Raw genomic sequence first — 17758 nt, forward strand, 5'->3', positions numbered from 1 at the left:
TAGAAACTGTCAGCAAAAGGTATTTGTGTGTCCTTATGTCTCTGGCATGTACATGTACTTATTTTAGCTTTTTGCAGTTGAACCTCGCTCTTTCAAAGACCCAGGGGAAAAGATATAAAGTTTGAAATAGCTGGGTTTCGAAATAGCCAGGGTTAAGCAAAAACTTGTAAACAATGAAATATTTTTAATGAAATACATATGGAAAGAGACATGGTTTAAATCATGGAATATATGTCAGATTAATCAGCAGATGATATTTTTATGAAAAATCTTTGAATGTTCTGAACATTGTTGTTGTTTTTGTTATTAATTTTTGATGCTTTTAAGGAACATCAAAAGTAGCTGGCTAGTTTGCAGTCAAATCTAAATTCCCTCAGCATCAAACAAAATGTTCCATGAGAGAATAATCAACCAAATCTCACCAAAAAAATGCAGAACATCAATTCAATGTTGAGTAAATTTATTATTATTATCGTCATCGTCATCATTGTTGTTGTTGTTATTATTATATTATCAGATTTAGCTTTTTATAGTTTAATTTTATTTATTTACATACAGCACATATGTTAAAATTGGAACGATACAGAGAAAATTAGCACCTGACCGCAGCGCAAGCTCAGGCATAAACTTCTCCATAAAGGGGCAAAAGGGGGCAAAAAGGCGTGAAAGAAAAGGGGATTCCCTTAAAAGGGATAAATACAAAGTAGTAAGCGAAATTTAAAGTGCGCATAAAAAAAATCCTTCTAAAGTGTTCAAAATGCATATAAATTGTTATTTCTGCAACGTTTTTAACCAAAACACAAAAATAGACATAAAACATGGCACAATGAAAGCCTGATGTTGGACTTTCACACTCTTTATTTGCAATTTTAATTATCAGCCTGTAGACGCTTTGTTCGCTTTTCTCTCTGCCGCTTTCTTCCCCAGCCACTCTTCTTTTGGTATTTGGCCAGGCTCGTTAGGACAATATGTTTGACCAAAAAACTTGGAATTGCTGGTCTCCTTTGTTTGGGGCCGCTGACACTTCTTGCACGTGTAGACCATTCTCTTTTTAGGAGGAGTTGGCAATCCTTCAGCCTTGGCAGCGGCCTTCCTCTCTTCTTCAAACTTCCATTTTTGTGTCTCCATACTGTTACAAATCTTAGACACACCTGAGCCTGTTGCAGTTTAAGAATAAATAAAAGTTCATGTTTCAATAAAGATGTAATTTGTAATTCAGACTTAATTTTCAGAAAGTTAAAATGATTGTTCTTATCTGTGAAAGAAATTACTCACTGCTGTTTGGAACAATAAACAGCTTGTCTTCCCTGAATAATGGCACCCCAAGGGCATCTGTTGCACCTGACTTGGAGGACATCAGCTCTTCCATAAGCCTACTGGTCTCTGCAACCCCTCTTGTACGGCTTTGGCAGTGACGGGCCATTTCGTCTTTCGTTAAAGCCTTCTTGACTGCCTTGTCAGATGGATTTGCAACCCCAGCCCTTCTCAACTCCTCTCTCTTGGCACTGTTTAACAGAGTAAGATCATTCGCATCCCACTGGAAGACGCATCTGTCCAGGCCCCCCGTAAACATGCCATAGAGTGGATGGCTCTCACTCTTATATCCAGCAGCAAGATGTTGCATAAAATAAAAGATATCCAACCTAACAACCTTGTTGGGCCAACTGCTAAACAGAGAATTAAACCTCGACTGATCCTGAGATCCACTGTAATCCTTGTCCGTGTACAGGATCTGAGGTGGTTCTACCTTAGCTGCTGCAAATCTGTTCACTAAACCATCAGCCATTGGTTTAAGAGAGGATGTGCTCTCAGAAGCCTTTAAAACAGAGATAACAATCTCAGCCCTCTCATTTCCCACATTTGTCACCCAATTTGCACTGTCAGCCTCAACACCTTGCAGCTTTCTAGTGACCTTCTTGGTGGAATCAATTTTCAAGACCATCCCATAGACTGAAGTTGCTGATGCCTTGAGGAGTTCAAGCTGGCTGTAAACATCCCGAACATAACATGCAAGAAACCACTTAGCACTTGGAATGTTCTTCATTGGTTTCTCTACAGGGTAGCTTACAGGGGTAAGTGGAGCTGTGCATACATGTGCCCTCTTGTGGTGCTTACACTTGCCCAGATATGCAATGCACGTTCGCATCCACTCCTCACTATGCCACTCATGGATTGTTTCTGTATGGAAGAGGAACTGTTGCCAAGTGAGAATATCATGCTCGCAGCAAAGAAACAACAGAAGCCTCACAAGCATACTTGTATGTTAACACTACAGGAAAATGGGACCGAATGTCATAAGATAGTAAGATAGCTGCTGAAGCAGCTTTGCATCCCAGGCAATAAAGGTACCCTTACAACTATTACATTAGTGATATTCAGCTGCCAAGTAGTAGTAAGTACTGTTTGATATCAAGGACCATTAACTTGTCTTCTTTAACCCTTTCACTCCTAAACGCGCATCCAGGCGCTATTTGGAGGTGCAGTCATTGATTCACTTGTGACGTCATTAATTAGCACGTCAGTGGAATTTCGTGATGAGAATCTGATAGAGCTTGAATCGACCTTTCTACAGGGCTGTTCATTTTGAATATCAGTTGCATTCTGACAGAGCTAATCAAAGAAAAACAAAATCCATTTTTGGTGCAAAATCGTTGTTAAACAGGCCAGTACACCTGTAATTGGTCAAGGTCCCCTTTTCAGGATTTTTCCATTGATAATGTCAAAACTTTTTTGGCCAAAAGATAGGATATGAAGAGTAGAAAGTAACGAGAATAAGAAAGCGAGAAAAAAAGGAAGCAAAAGGGGCAAAAAAAAAAATTTGGAACGGTTCAGCAAAAAAAAAAAAAAACAAGTCCAAATTTTGGCTTATGCGCATGCACCAAAGTAAAATATTGTACATTTTTACACAGAATCTTCATGAAAATGGTGCTGAAGTGTAAAAAAGTGCTTCTTTAGCAAAGTTGAGGTAAATTCCAGACCATAGCACCAAAATTTCAGTATAGCGGCTAAAAAAACGCGTTTTTTGAGGAAAACTTGGGGGTCAAAGGGTTAAAGTAGATTTTTGGGCATACGTTTATTTAAAAAAAAATAGAATTATTCGGGTTATGTTATTAGTTTTTGTGATTATTTATACAATGAAGACCATTGCGTACGAATCACTCTACATGCTACATCGTGTTCTTTTTCTCTCTGTATCCTTGATTCGTATGCCGTTCTTTCCACTGTTTGTAAGAAAGTGTTTCTGTTTCCTGGCAGTACCAGTTGCCAAAGTACTGTTTGTGGACATCTGGGTCCCTCGGTTTTCCACATTTCCGCACATGATCGGTTTTTAAAATCTTAGGTATTTTCTTGTTATCGATCCGGCAAGTTCTTGTCCCTGTTTAAAATAATTATAAAATGCATAAAAATGTATTCAGTTACCGTATAATAGCAATTCATGCTCCAGATAATTTAATAAAGTTTCAAAATTGTAACTCGCATTAAAAATTGTTCCAAGTTTGTTAGGATTACATGTATGTTTAATAGTCAACAATTTGCTTTCATGCACTTGATATCTTATACCTGGTTGGAAAAACTTGGCCTATTATTATTATTATTATTATTATTATTATTATTATTATTATTATTATTATTATTATTATTATTATTATTATTATTATTATTATTAAATACTCATTATATCATACCATTGATTTAAGGTTGTTTGGTTGATCTCCACTAGCTGAAGGTTTGTCTGCGCTATCACCCTTGCATTGTTGATAACCCTTTCCCTTATTTGTTTGTAATCCTTTATATCCAACGACCGTCGCTGCGTATAGGAACCTTTGGATCGAATAGGCTCTGGGTGCTTCTCACAAAGCTTGGTAACGATGGCCTCTACATACCGATTGCAATCCGGCCATTACACAGGACCAGCATTATTACCTAGGAAACATCTAAAAAAAAGGATAAAAGCTTATTTATGAATTTTTTAATTGTGCGACACTTTATGTTACTATAACTGCAAGACTTGTCTTCTTACCTCTTTGTGCTCTCAACTCCTTGGACAACAATGTTGTCCCTCTTTTTTGGTAATTTAAACTGACCAGTCACTTTGGTGTGATGACGCAGTGAGAAGTTTGTCGGCCTCTTGTCATATGGTTCCAGCTTGTTCCAGAGCTCAATGATCCTTGCTTCTTGTTCATTGGTTAATGAGAGGTCACTGCTTCCAGATGTTGCTTTCATGTTCAGGAGAGACACTGCAATAACAGAAAAATAATTCATTATAAAGTTACACTTTGTTTTTACTGTTACTTTTTACTCGTTACTGCACATGACAAATGCGTAGCAACTTTATATAACGCACCAGTTGTATCAACAGAATCTGTCTTGGTAGCTAGCACAGCATCCACTGAAGGAATTGTCTCATCATTCTCTTCGAAGGAAAGGTTGGGCAAAACAGCATCAGAAGCATGGTCGGCATTCCACCTTGACAACCCCTCAAGTAAATAGGCTTGAAAGTGCATATCACTTGCACTAGTGCCTATAAATAAACAGTATGGAAAAAAACAACAGTGATAAAAAATTAAACTATAGTACACAAATACCGTTCATGCATCTACTTGGTATAAACCTGTTGTAGTGTAAATGGAAGGACTCCAGCGAAGTCGATCCGCAGGCACATCTGTATACAGGCAGCTCCCCACTTCCTTTGGTTAGCACTCCTGTTTTCACATACAGTGGTATATCCTCAGGATCCTGGATGCATCTGATGTGTTTCTTTTGTGATTCTCAGATATCCCGAATTCTGTCAGGTTTTAGCAGTGGTACCCCAAGGGTGTCACGCCCCTGTTTTCTTTGGAATGTCTCAAGCAGGTCATAGATTAGCCGTGTCATTTCCTGCACACCATGAGTTTTTCTGCGGCAGTTTGTTGCAAGCTCTTTCTTCGTGATACGGCGAAACATATCTTCATCACTAGGATTGGTGATGCCACTCTTCTTTAGCTCGCAACACTTAACACGCTTAAGCATCTGCAGATCTTCCTTGCTCCATTCAAAGATACACTGGGATAGACGTCCCAAAAACACGCCGTACAGTGGGTGGGACTCTGTTGTACAACCAACAGCAAATCACTGCATAAAGTGCCAGATTTCAAGGGAAATGAAAGCTCGGACCACTTAGAAAAAAAGATCTCTGACCTTCACTGCCCCACCCACACAGCAGTCACGGTCTACATATAGAATTTTGGGTGGGGATACTCCTGCATCGGAGTACCTCTTCATTAGCCCTGCTTCCAGACCTTGAGTGGAATTACTTGCAGGTGCTGAACATGGAAGTTTTTCCTCGAACAGATTGATTGTTACTTTTAACAAAGACCTAGAAATAAATTGTTATAAATTACTATAAAATATTTTTTGAAATTCAAGTGACGCAGTAATGATTAAATATCGGGGATTGGTTTATATAGTTGTAACTACCTCCATGCCACTGTCGCTTTCTGAGGATTCCTCAGATAAGGCCAGTGTGAGATCTTCGATTGGTATTCCTCGGCTGCAAGACCTTCGCTTTCAAATTCTCGAAGGCCTCATCAATTTCCTTTTCCTGGTCCTTTGTCTGCCAGAATATCCGACTTGGAGCGGAGACATTAGTTCCCCAGTGTACACGCCTGGTGGAATGAAATTAGGTAACAACTCCTCATTTCGATCCAGGTGGAGACGGTTTCAGATTGGCTTTAGTTATCACATCTAGCAAGGCCATCTTGATTCTGGGGTTAGCAAACTTAGAACTTTTCATAAAATTTTTCTAGAATAAAGTGATTGATGTGTAGGTGGAAGGACTCGAGGGAAGTTGAGCCACGTGCACACCGGTACACTTTTAGTACGATTCCTCCCTTTGTAATAGTGCCAACCTCCGTGTAGAGCTGCACGCCTGGTGGGTCAATGATACACTTTACATGTTCTCGGGCTTTGTCCTATTCCTCCCAAATCCTCTTATGGTTGAAGAGAGGCACACCCAGCGTATCACGTCCCTGGGGACTGTCGAAAAACTCGATCAGGTTGTTGATATTTTCTGTTATCTCCAGGCTCCTCTATTCCCTGGTTCTCCAGCTCTCAAGATCGTCACTGTCCCACTGAAAAATGCACTGCGACAGCCTGGCTGATGGGCTTCGGTGGAGCACCCAGTGGTAATACGACGCATAAAGTGATGAATGTCGAGCCTGATTTGTAGCTTATCCCATTCAGCGAAAAGAGATTTTGTCTTGCCAGAGCAGCAGTCCCTGTTGACGTACAGTAGTACCGGTGGATCCACGCTCGCATCCTTATATCGCTTCATAAGCCCGTCTGCCATTTTGATCAGCCCAGATCCTTCCTTCACAGTGAGTACGCTTACCAGGACCTGCCCGTGTTCATTTCCAACGTTCGTCACCCACTCTGCTGTCCTTGACGCATGGCCAGAAAGCTTTTTGGCTACCTGAAATAGTACACAACCAATGTTTTGCACTAATGATAAGCAAGCAGTAGTAACAAATAACAATAATAACAATGAATATTATTATTTTAAATAACCTGGTATTGTAAAAAAAATAGATTATTGTAGATTATTAAAAAAAATGCTTTGGGAAGTTAACTTTAATAAAAAATAATGATTAACATAATTGTTACTGACAGACCTTGAGTGGGATTGCATGGAGGTGATGGACTGCATGAAGGTCTTGTAGGAAAGACCTAGAAAGACCTAGAAAAAGATAACAAATAAAGACAAAAATAATCATAATTGGAAAATATTGTATGTGGGAAGAGAACGAAGAGGTGGTGCATCATCGTACTCCACAGGCTTTAAGTTCAACGATTGGCGGCCTCTCTTGTGGCGTTCACAATCTGCCATGTACCAAAGGTAGTGTCGACTCCACTCCTCGCTGTGAAGCTCTAAGATGTTGTTCTTCAGCGCCATAGAACTGTTACCGAGGGTCCTCGAACGCAAAAGCGAGATGACAGCAACATCGCAAGCAAACTTATAGGTCATCATCACAGGGAAACGTGAGCGGACACCATCTGGCAGCTGTTCCCGGAAAGCACACAACTGCATGTTATACTCAGATAGCACTTCTGTGCCATTATTGGTGTCTCCTCCTCGATTTTTTTACAGCTTTGATTGCTTTTTATTTTATTTAATAGTCAACAATTTGCTTTCATGCGTGCACTTGATATCCAATAGCTTGTTGGAAAAACTTGGCATATTATTATTATTTTAAAATATGCCATATATCATACCATTGATTTAAGGTTGTTTGGTTGATCTCCACTAGCTGAAGGTTTGTCTGCGCCATCACCCTTGCATTGTTGATAACCCTTTCCCTTATTTGTTTGTAATCCTTTATATCCAACGCCTATCGCTGGATATAGGAACCTTTGGATCAAATAGGCTCTGGGTGCTTTTCACAAAGCTTGGTAACGATGGCCTCCACATACCGATTGCAATTCGGCCATTGGGCAGGAGCAGCATTATTACCTAGAAAACATCTAAAAAAGAAGAAAAAAGCTTATTTATGAATTTTTCAATTATACGCCCTTACGTTACTGTAACTGCAAGAGGTGTCTTCTTACCTCTTTGTGCTCTCAGCTCCTGGGACAACAATGTTGTGCCTCTTTTTTGGCAATTTAAATTGACCAGTCGCTTTGGTGCGATGACGCAGTGAGAAGTTTGTCAGCCTCTTGTCATATGGTTCCAGCTTGTTCCAGAGCTCAGTGATCCTTGCTGCTTGTTCATTGGTTAATGAGAGGTCACTGCTTCCTGATGTTGTGAGCGAAACCAAGTACGTGGCCAACTCGTCCACTTTGTTAAATCTGCCTATGTTTTGTGGCCCCACAGAATCCTAGCAAGTAAATATTTGTTATATATAATTAATATAAATGCATTTAATCGCCATGATCAGGAGAGACACTGCAATAACGTGGTTTAACACATAAAAATAATTCCTTATAAAGAAACCTGTAAGTCATCAGATGAAGTGGAGGAGGTAGAGGCATCTACTTCAAGAATATCAGGGCCCCATTGGCAGCGTCTGTAACAAATATGTTTATAATTTGACACTTTGTTTTCACTGTTACTTTTTACTCATTACTGCATATGACAAACACGTAGCAACTTTATATAATGCACCGATCATATCAACAGAATCTGACTTGGTAGCTAGCACAGCGTCCACTGAAGGAATTATCTCATCATTCTCCTCATCAACAAAGCCTTCATCATCAGCAGGTCATAGATTAGCCATGTCGTTTCCTGCACACCATGCGTTTTTCTGCGGCAGTGTGTCGCAAGCTCCTTCGTGATACGGTGGATCACATCCTCATCACTAGGATTGGTGATGCCACTCTTCTTTAGCTTGCAACACTTAGCACGCTTAAGCATCTGCAGATCTTCCTTGCTCCATTTAAAGATACACTGGGATAGACATCCCAAGAACATGCCATAGAGCGGGTGGGACTCTTTTGTACAACCAATGGCGAATTGCCGCATAAAGTGCCAGATATCGAGGGAAATGGAAAGCTCAGACCACTTAGAGAAAAATCTCTGTCCTTCACTGCCCTACCCGCACAGCAGTCTTGGTTTTCATATAGAACTTTGGGTGGGGGTACTCTTGCATCGAAGTACCTCTTCATTAATCCTGCTGCCATTGGCCCTTGAGCCAACTCCCTTTTTTACTTGCAGTGATTGTTACTGTTAACACTGCTTGCAAGACCTAGAAATGAATTGTAATAAATTACTATAAGAAATACTATAAAATATTTTGTGAAATTCACGTTAAGCAGTAATGATTAAATATCATCTTTACAGACCTTGGGAGGGATAACTTGCAGGTGATGGACATGGGAGGTCTTCAAAGACTGGTTGGTTTTTACTTGTAGCACTACTGGCAAAACCAAGGCAAAAAATAACAAATAACAATAATACCAATGAATATTATTATTTTAAATAACCTGGTATTGTAAAAAATAAGATAATTGTAGATTATTAGTTTAAAAAAATGCTTTGAGAAATAACTTTAATAAAAAGTAATTATAAACATAATTACTGACAGACCTTGAGTGGGATTGCATGGAGGTGATGGACTGCATGAAGGTTTTTTAGGAACTGGTTGATTTTTACTTCTGCTGACACTGCGTGAAAGACCTAGAAAAAGATAACAAATAAAGACAAAAATAATTATAATTTTCAATCAAATTATTATTTGAAACATTATTTTGTGATAGTTCAATGTAAACATATAGTAATAAACCTACCTATAAACCTAATTGTTGTTCCACTTCATGCACTGCACTGTAGAGCTGTTCTTCTTCTTCTTCATTAATTTGGATCTGGTGATGTGTTCAGCTCCCTTGACTTCAAAGGTCGGGTAGACACTTTAACATTTGGGGCGAGTGTGGTCTTAGTAAGAACTCTAGCGACCTTGGCAGACAGCCCCCTAGGACTAGAGTGTCCAAGTACAATGTACCAATGGGGCCAAGAATGACGTTCTCGAAACTGCAGTATGCTTGGCACCCATCCAATCTTCTCTCTTGTTTCAATATTGGTGGACCATTGGGGGGGGGGGGGGGGATTCCCTGAGAGGCTCCAATTATGTAATAAACTGCTGTGTCATTTAAATGTCATGAAATGCAGTGCTTTGCATGACATACATTTGATTATAGGAGTCTCATGCAACATTGACATGAAGATATGAAACGATTAACACAAATTTAACTAAAACACAAGGCTTTCTGATCACAGTGGCAGATGTTCTGTCAGCCTGGCACTTGGAGCACTAGGTCACACCTATGTTGTGGGGTCTGTACCTTTTTGGTGGCACAACTCCAGTTCTTTCCTCCATTTTCTTGCGGTAGCTGAAAGTGCTGGCTGGGACAGGGCAGAGATGGCTGGTGCTGTTTCTTGAGGGTTGACTACCACTGACACTGTTCCACGGGGGTTCGCTGGCACTGTTTCTGGAGGATTCACTACCACAAGGGAAGTTGATGGTAACTGGAGGTTGGGTTGCTTTGCATGACATTCATTCGATTATAGGAGTCTCATGCAACATTGTCATGAATATATGAAACGATTAACACAAATTTAACTAAAACTCAAGGTTTTCTGATCACAGTGGCAGATGTTCTGTCAGTCTGGCACTTGGAGCACTAGGACACACCTATGTTGTGGGGTCTGTACCTTTTTGGTGGCACAACTCCAGTTCTTTCCTCCATTTCTTGCAGAAGCTGAAAGTGCTGGCAGGGACAGGGTCAGAGATGGCTGGTGCTGTTTCTTGAATGTTGACTACCACTGACACTGTTCCATGGGTGTTCGCTGGCACTGCTGGTTCGCTGGCACTTCTGGAGGATTCACTACCACAAGGGAAGTTGATGGTAACTGGAGATTGGGCAACACTGGCCGCATATTGGTATTTGACCTGCTGACTTTCTCATGTTTGCAGATTGCCCTGCTGTGTTAGCAGGCATAACAAATTGGTGCTTTTCCTGGTCCATAACTGTATTGAGAGAAGGTGGTAGCTCTCTCGATGGTGGCAATGGCTCAGGATTGGCTGCAACTGGAGTGGGTAGATCAACTCCCTGCATGAGTGTTTCCACTTTTTGTTTCTTTGAGCACTTGTTGTACCTTAAAAACAACTTATGCCACCTTCAATTTAGAATAAAAACCATATAGCTAATTATTTACCCCTGATTTAATGTTTATTCCTTGATTTCAATCTTTATCACTTTCAGATCGGTAAAAAAGGAAAAAATATCATTTTTAAAGTATTACATGTAGGTTTAAAACTGATCCGAATTTACATCATTAAAATTAAACTTACCACTGAGTTAATGTCTTCTGGTTGACTTCAGTCAACTGGATCCCGGTCTGCTTCATGACAAGGGCATTGTTGATGACAGATTCCCTGATTTTTTTATATGCATTTCCTACCAGCATCCAATGCAGTGCTAGTGGTTCCATTTTTTTTTCAAGATGAAGGGCTTAATATGTAAAGCCTCCACATACCTGTTACAATCAGGCGAGCTGGCTGGTCAACTGTTCTGTCCGACAAAACACCACTGGGTGCTGTCAAGTCCAGGAACAACAGTGGACTTTTTTCTTTTTTTTCACTGCTTTTAATTTTATTCCGTTAAACTTTTGTTAAACTTTTTCACTTCACTTCACTCCACTGCTTCAGCTTCCTCCCGCTGTTCCAGTTCCAATTCATCTCCATCAAAATCGATGGCCACTTCGAGAGGAACCCACTGGGGGGCCCTCCAAAAGGCTACCCCCCAGTGGTGAATTCAAAAGTGGACTTCTTGCTGCCTGCTGCCTTTAAATCTACCATCCACCAGTTGGGGTTGATGACAGACAGGAAATGTTATGGGTTTTCTGTCATACTCACCAAGGTCTTTCCAGAGTTTGCTGATGGTTGACACTTGATGATGATTGAGAGAACCTTATGAATCCTTCAAACTGACAAGGAAATCAGCCAGGGCAACCCCTTCAACATAGCCAGAAATGTTGCTTGGGCCAACAGAGTCTTCAGCAGAATCCCGGCATGGTCAGGATTAGAGATGGCCTCCGGTACAGGCTCATCACCATTGTAAGCCACTGTTGGGTCATCAAGTTCAGCTGTTGCATCATGTGTTTTTTACAAAAGAATTGTAATTATAAAAACAATATTTCAGTTTCATACCACTCAGTTATAAATTTAAGAAGTATTTCTAATCCATTATATATCTGTTGGAGGTTAGTATACTTACATGGAGTCCTTCATCATCATCATCTTTATCTGCTTCTTCAGGTGTTTGTTTGTCTTCTTGCTGGTCTGCACTGTCCTGCAAGACTTTCCCAGTCTGACCATACAAATACTCTACACCTATGAGCTCTCCTGTGATGAAACATACAAAACAATTAAACAACAGAAGATTTTTGGCTATTTTTAACTCTCTCCCAGCTTCATTGGACTGCACAATGAATCGAAGATTTTTATGATAAGAATACAACTGTATATTTAAAGTTAGCATTAGTGAAATACCAGTGTATTTATTTTGGTCTGCAAAGTTTGGATACAGCTTTCGCCCCAGTACACTCTGGCTCAGGTGCCTTTGCTCAGGTGGTTAACAACAGAGGTCAGTGCAGAATCATATGACGACGGCAAGGAGTCATTTAGGGTTACTGCTGCCAGCTCACGGTCCCTGTTCCACCTCACTAACCCTTCAAGCAGGAAGGCCTGGAAGTGCATGTCATTTGTACTAGTGCTTGTTAAAAAATATATATATAAAAAGGAACAATTATTTTTAACACAAGAAGCATTGCTTTTTTTAAATTTGCTATTTAATGTTATTTATAATTGGCCCATTATTTATTTAATTTTTTAAATGAATTTAATTTACCTATTTTATTAAATAATTTTTTTCATAATTAGTACCATATATGATATTAAATTTCATATCATATCTTCACAACTCTGCTCCGGCAAAAATGCACTGAGACAGCCGAGCCATGAATGTGCCATATAGCGGATGAGACTGTAGTGCAGCCAGCCGCAAGACGGCGCATTAAATGCCATGCATCAAGGTGGATACATATTGGATCCCATGCTGCAAAAAATGAGCCAATACTTCTCTCGCCACAGCAGTCTTGATCTGTGTACAGGAGTCCAGGCGGTGGAACATTAGCCAGCTTATAACGACGGGTAATGTATGCCATTGAGCGGAGCCCACTCCCCTGACCTGTTGTTAAGACACTTGTGAGTACTTGGCCAAACTCATTGCCCACGTTGGTTACCCATGCCGCTGTTTGTTGAGCTACGCCAGCAAGTTTCCTAGTGACCTATACAGTGCATTTAAATTATGTGTATAAAAATTTAAAAAAAAGAACAAGGGATTGGGTGGGTTAAATTTAATAATTAATTATACTGACCTTCTTTGTGGAGTCAACCTGTAGGACATTACCAAATGTAGATGTTATAGAAGCCTTCACCTCATCGAGCCTTGACAGCACAGCTCGGCAGTACACTGTGAGCAGCCATTTTTGTTTAGGAACAGGAAGGCAGGAGGGTGGATCATCATTGAGGGTTTAACAAGTTGTTGTTGATTTGCCTCCACAAAAGATTGACAATCTGTCAGATAATAAACAGTGCGCTGGATCCACGAAAATTGACAAAGCATAACACAATGAAAGCCCGATGTTAGACTTCACACTCTTTATTTGCAATTTTATTTATCAGCGTGTAGACGCTTTCTTCGCTTTTCTGTCCGCCGCCTTTTTCACTAGCCACTCTTCTTTTGGTATTTGGCCAGGCTCGTTAGGACAATATGTTTGACCAAAATACTGGGAATGGCCAGTCTCCTTTGTTTTGGGCTGCAGACACTTCTTGCACGTGTAGACCATTCTGTTTTAAGGAGGAGCTGGCAATCCTTCAGCCTTCGCAACGGCCTTCCTCTCTTCTTCCAACTGCCGTTTTTGTGTCTCCATACTGTTGTCTTAGACACACCTGTGTCTGTTGCGGTAAAAAATAAAATAAAAATCATGTTTTATTTAAGACTTAATTCATAATTCAGACTTAATTTTCAGAAAGTTGTTTGGAACATTAGCAGCTTCAGGACATGGCTTGTCCAAAAGCAAAGTGGCAGGCTCAGGGTCGTCCAAAATCGCCACTCCATCATCTGGCCTCGGAGGAGTGTGTGACAACTGCTGGGCAGATCTGTGCATGCAGCTGGTGGATTTGGCACTGACAGGCCCTGCAAAAGCAACTTTACTTCAACCACCCTAGCTTAGTTTTTAAACCTGTGATGAACAACAGTCGGCAAACCATTCTCCATTCAAAAGCCATACAAGCTCTCAATTGTCTATGTTTAATTCAAATTTGCTTTGTCATTAGAGCGAAACCTTTCATATAGTTGTCAAGAAAAACTTCAAAATTAAAGCAAAGCTTGATTTTAATTTTTAAAATAATTTGATAAAAGGTAGCCCACAGTTTGATAATGTTGTCTGCCTGGCCATTGTACAGTGGCCTTTCTTGATCACGAAGACTGACAAGTTAGGCTGCCAAGTTGTGCACCACATTGAAACCTTCGATATTGTTTGGACCATCGCATTCCTGAGTGTATATAAAAAAAGGTATTTATCTCAGTAAATTTCGAAGGGCTAATCAGTAATTTGTTCGTATTGGAAAATTGTAGGTACTTACAAGCAAATCGATGATCCACATACCTGTGAATTGATTTGATCCCTTAAAGTTCGGTACAAGAGACTGCCCAAACACTTTATTGCTCAGCTGGTTTACGACATGGCGAAGAAGGACAGAATAGGACTGAGGTGGCTCTCGCTTGTTTGTTGTAGATACTGCCGCTCTTGCGTAGTCTTGGTTCCATCTTATTAGGCCCTTAATGAGATAGGCTTGAAAGTGTATGTCACTCATTGTATTGCCTGTGAACAACCAAAAACAATAAAAATAGTAAACACAATATAATAACTCTTATAAAGGTGTCATATAAATAGTTAATTGTTGATTAATTTTATACAAACATTTCCTGCCAATGAAAAAAAATTATTCAATTAGATTCAAATAAAAAACAAAATGAAAAAAATGGAAGAAAAGGATGGAAAAGCATTCAAAAAAAATCATAAAAGTTTTGATTAACAATTGATCAAAATAGGATTTAACAAATTAAAGTACTTTGCCAAAAAAGAAAGTCAGGCAAGGTTGTGGCCAACCGCCAGGATTTGATCCATCACATTATGTTAAACCCATAAAAAATGGTACATGCACCTCAAATAATAATGGTTGTTTGCCCTGTCAATCTCTTTGGCAGTTCCTTCTCTCTTTTTTATCTTTTTTAATCTTTTTTTTTCTTTCTTGATAGTTTTCTTTTAACTTCAATCACTGTTCTGTAGCTAACTATTTGTATTTTTTGGATTTGCTTCTCTTCTTGCCGTAAGCCTGAGGCCTCCGCCCTTGGATACTGCGCGCCTGCCCTCAACAGATGGACAATAGGTCTCCAGGCCAAGGTCTCCAATATGCCGGCTGTGTCCAAATGACTTTGTTTTTGGCAGGTGACAATGCTTGCAAACATTGAAGGCTGTTTATCTGTCATATATTCTTGTTTTTTTTCTCTTCATTTTTTTTTCTCATCAGGTGACGCTGGTGGGTTTCTGTGCCTTCGAGGAGTGCATTGCGGATGGTACCACATTTGTGGGTTGGTAATAATTCCCACTTTCCAGATTTGGGATTCCTTCGATGCAGCATTTTGCTCAGCCAGCCTTGCTGTGATAGAGGCAGAGACTCTTGTGATGCCTTATGAAGGGCAATTTCCTAAAAAAAAATGCATGTAAACATAACCAAAGGTCACATTATATAACTATATATTTCTATATTCTTCAGTTGTCCCAAACATCCCAATAATGAAAACTTTTCCATACCTCTTGTTGGGTACTTGACAACTGTGCTGTAGTTTGGACAGTGGGCTGAGTCGCTGATACTGTTGCAGTAGTAGCTTGACCAATGGTGTCAGAAAGCTGACCTCTTGTGGTGTTAGGTTGGAAACCTTCAAACAATGAATAAATGGGTAGTAAATCAATATGCAAAACAACTAGAAACTAATTACTTTTCAGTCAAGTCAGTACTCAAACTCAAAAATTATAAAGCATTTATTATAATTGAAATCTACCTGTGGCTCTCTGCTCCATCTCCTCTAAAGCCTGAGCCAAGGCCTGATCATCTGCTCTTACCTCAACCTGCAATGGTGCCTTCTCTTGCATTTGCAACAGAGTTCTTTAACAGGTCCAACTGACCACCGGGGTGTGTCACTGGGTGACAGAGAATTTCGTTACATTTTTTTCTTTTTTTTGTTCTTTAACAGGTCCAACTGACCACTGGGGTGTGTCACTGGGTGACGGAGAATTTCGTTACATTTTTTTTTTTTTTTTGAATTTCCTTTACATAGTTTTCTTAGCTCCTCTGCCACTAAATGGAACAGTGCTGCCCCGTCATAGTGCCATAATTCCTGAACCCCACAAGAGCTCCTCTTTCAAAATCACCAGAGCCTTTAGCCCTGTACCTGGCTATAACTTTCTTCATTTCTGGGAAAATGTTAACATAGCTATAAAAACATTAAAAAACAACATTTTCTTATTGAAAAATACCTTTAAAATAGAGTGATTCCATTTAGCCATTGAAACAATATCTTTTAGTTTGTGCATAATAGTCCAAAATAAACAAAAGAAAACAATGGAATTAGTGTCTAATAGTATCTAATAATAATGGTATCTATTCATAACTTACCTATGAAGGGCTTCCTTACTGTCCCATTGGAGATCCTGTGATCGGTTGGATTTTTGCCGCAGTTGATGTAGTCGGCCATCACCATTGTTGTCCAGCTCATGTCATTTTGTAGCAACCATTGAAAGCTCTTACCCTGGTACTTTCCAAACTGCAGTGAACTGATACTTAGGACCCTCTCAGTGTCACTAGGGTCACCTCCAGCCTGTAGCACCCGTTGCTTAGCCTCTTTCTCCACCTAAATGGAAAATTCAATTCATATTAAAATAAATACATGTTGTTCAAGTACGTATGTAATGACTGGGAGCTTGGACAAAAAATGAACAGAAAAATAACCAAAAACTATCATTTATCAATAACAATGATAAAAAGTAACAAAGAACAGTAAAATAGAAGGGGAAATCATCAAAAACAACAATAAAAATCAACAAACACTGCTGGTATGAAAACAATGGAAACTGTTTAATGCCAATAGTTTACACCCTTGAAAAGACTGCGTTTTTTACAAAAAGAGGGCAAGGGGTCAACGCTTAATGTTTATTCCTTTTTCTTTTTAACAGTATTTGCTTTCTTTTGTGCTTCTAACCAAGCCTCTTTATTAACAAACTGTCTGCCTTCAACTGCCGGACAAAACGTGTCTGTTTCTAGCTCCCTGGTTTAATGGCCATGCCCATACTTCACCCTTTTTGGCTGCTTGTAGTGCTTACAAATGTTACAGGTTGCCTTTCGGACGTACGTTCGCCTTGCTGCAACTTCAGAAGTCGATGTTTCTTTGTCCCTTTTCCTTTGGTGATAAAAAGTTGACTTCGGTAGCAGTTTCGTGGGTTTGTTTGGGTCAGGTTGCTGCTGTGAGTCGTCAGTGCGTGGACTTTTTCTTCTCAGTTCACTTGGTGTGTTGGGAACAGTTTGAAACTGGTATGGTGTCTGAGACTCTAGTGGCTTTGGTAAGAGAGTCCTAGCAGGTGGAGGAGGTCTCGTTGATTCCATGGCTGCTGGTGTGGGTATGGTCTAGGTTAGTATTTTCTCTTTCATTGTTTTCTGGCTGTTTTTTCACCTGTGTATATGAATAAATAAAATGATGTAAACTTCAATTTATAATTAAAAAAAGAAAATGTCGCAAAAAAGATAATTTAAAGAAGTGGCTCATTTGTGTGAAGTGCACTCCTTATTTTTCCAAAGTATTGTTTGTTTCATTTACATACCAAGAGAGGAGGGTTGTTTGATTGATTGGTCACGAGGTTTCTGATATGATGGTATTTATCCAGAATTATTTTCCAGCTTGAAACACTCTTTCCTTGATTTTTGTTTGGCGAATTGTAGTTTAACTCCAGCTTTACAAAAATGGCCTCAACAAGTGGACTGGCATTTACTGCTGTGGCTGGACCAATTGCTTCCTAAATAAGCGATTGAAAAATATATAACTCTCTTTAAACCTGTTAGGAAAATCTATTATTAAGATGAAAACATTGAAAACTGCTTATTTT

At 39.6% G+C, this 17758-nt stretch overlaps 3 protein-coding genes and 2 long non-coding RNA genes across 6 annotated transcripts in view; 1 reads left to right on the forward strand and 4 right to left on the reverse strand.

The window, feature by feature from the left end:
- The window catches only part of LOC144652962 (uncharacterized), a 124928-nt gene that overhangs the window by 74915 nt on the left and 32255 nt on the right, over positions 1–17758 (forward strand). The window lies entirely within an intron of this gene.
- LOC144652946 (uncharacterized) lies at positions 699–4211 on the reverse strand. Of its 2 annotated transcripts, XM_078512841.1 has the most exons (4): positions 4022–4211; positions 3687–3935; positions 1276–1985; positions 699–1157 (listed from the first exon to the last, which is right to left on the reverse strand). In XM_078512841.1, the coding sequence occupies exons 3-4, from the start codon at positions 1940–1942 to the stop codon at positions 877–879; spliced, it is 948 nt and encodes a 315-aa protein (XP_078368967.1). In that variant the 5' UTR covers positions 1943–1985; positions 3687–3935; positions 4022–4211; the 3' UTR covers positions 699–876. The 2 variants fall into 2 exon arrangements, with proteins under 2 accessions (XP_078368967.1, XP_078368966.1); XM_078512840.1 differs by lacking the exons at positions 3687–3935; positions 4022–4211 and having other exon boundaries at positions 1276–2381.
- LOC144652956 (uncharacterized) lies at positions 5494–9540 on the reverse strand. The gene is made up of 7 exons (XM_078512854.1): positions 9265–9540; positions 9065–9154; positions 8821–8891; positions 7970–8723; positions 7585–7853; positions 6651–7500; positions 5494–6451 (listed from the first exon to the last, which is right to left on the reverse strand). Exons 6-7 carry the CDS (start codon positions 6750–6752, stop codon positions 6053–6055), a joined length of 501 nt encoding a protein of 166 aa, XP_078368980.1. The 5' UTR covers positions 6753–7500; positions 7585–7853; positions 7970–8723; positions 8821–8891; positions 9065–9154; positions 9265–9540; the 3' UTR covers positions 5494–6052.
- Positions 13872–14418, reverse strand: LOC144654796 (uncharacterized). The gene is made up of 2 exons (XR_013570991.1): positions 14207–14418; positions 13872–14093 (listed from the first exon to the last, which is right to left on the reverse strand). It is a non-coding gene; the product is annotated as an uncharacterized LOC144654796 (long non-coding RNA).
- Positions 14461–16950, reverse strand: LOC144654795 (uncharacterized). The gene is made up of 4 exons (XM_078515019.1): positions 16278–16950; positions 15664–15802; positions 15416–15540; positions 14461–15308 (listed from the first exon to the last, which is right to left on the reverse strand). The coding sequence occupies exons 2-4, from the start codon at positions 15752–15754 to the stop codon at positions 15087–15089; spliced, it is 438 nt and encodes a 145-aa protein (XP_078371145.1). The 5' UTR covers positions 15755–15802; positions 16278–16950; the 3' UTR covers positions 14461–15086.

The sequence above is a fragment of the Oculina patagonica genome, chromosome 5 (assembly GCF_052425735.1).
Source record: "Oculina patagonica isolate OP01 chromosome 5, crgOcupat, whole genome shotgun sequence".
NCBI classification, from domain to species: Eukaryota; Metazoa; Cnidaria; class Anthozoa; order Scleractinia; family Oculinidae; genus Oculina; species Oculina patagonica.

What these genes read in the sequence shown, in the direction of transcription:
- LOC144652956 (XM_078512854.1), bottom strand. Translation starts at nt 6,752, where the DNA reads ATGATTATTTTTGTCTTTATTTGTTATCTTTTTCTAGGTCTTTCTAGG. An exon ending in TCCATGCAATCCCACTCAAG is followed by an intron (nt 6,452 to 6,650) that starts GTCTGTCAGTAA and finishes GTACTATTTCAG; the next exon opens with GTAGCCAAAAAGCTTTCTGG.
- LOC144654795 (XM_078515019.1), bottom strand. Translation starts at nt 15,754, where the DNA reads ATGCAAGAGAAGGCACCATTGCAGGTTGAGGTAAGAGCAGATGATCAG. An exon ending in GATGGAGCAGAGAGCCACAG is followed by an intron (nt 15,541 to 15,663) that starts GTAGATTTCAAT and finishes CATTGTTTGAAG; the next exon opens with GTTTCCAACCTAACACCACA. An exon ending in TGTCAAGTACCCAACAAGAG is followed by an intron (nt 15,309 to 15,415) that starts GTATGGAAAAGT and finishes ATTTTTTTTTAG; the next exon opens with GAAATTGCCCTTCATAAGGC.
- LOC144652946 (XM_078512840.1), bottom strand. Translation starts at nt 2,254, where the DNA reads ATGCTTGTGAGGCTTCTGTTGTTTCTTTGCTGCGAGCATGATATTCTC. An exon ending in GTTTATTGTTCCAAACAGCA is followed by an intron (nt 1,158 to 1,275) that starts GTGAGTAATTTC and finishes AAACTGCAACAG; the next exon opens with GCTCAGGTGTGTCTAAGATT.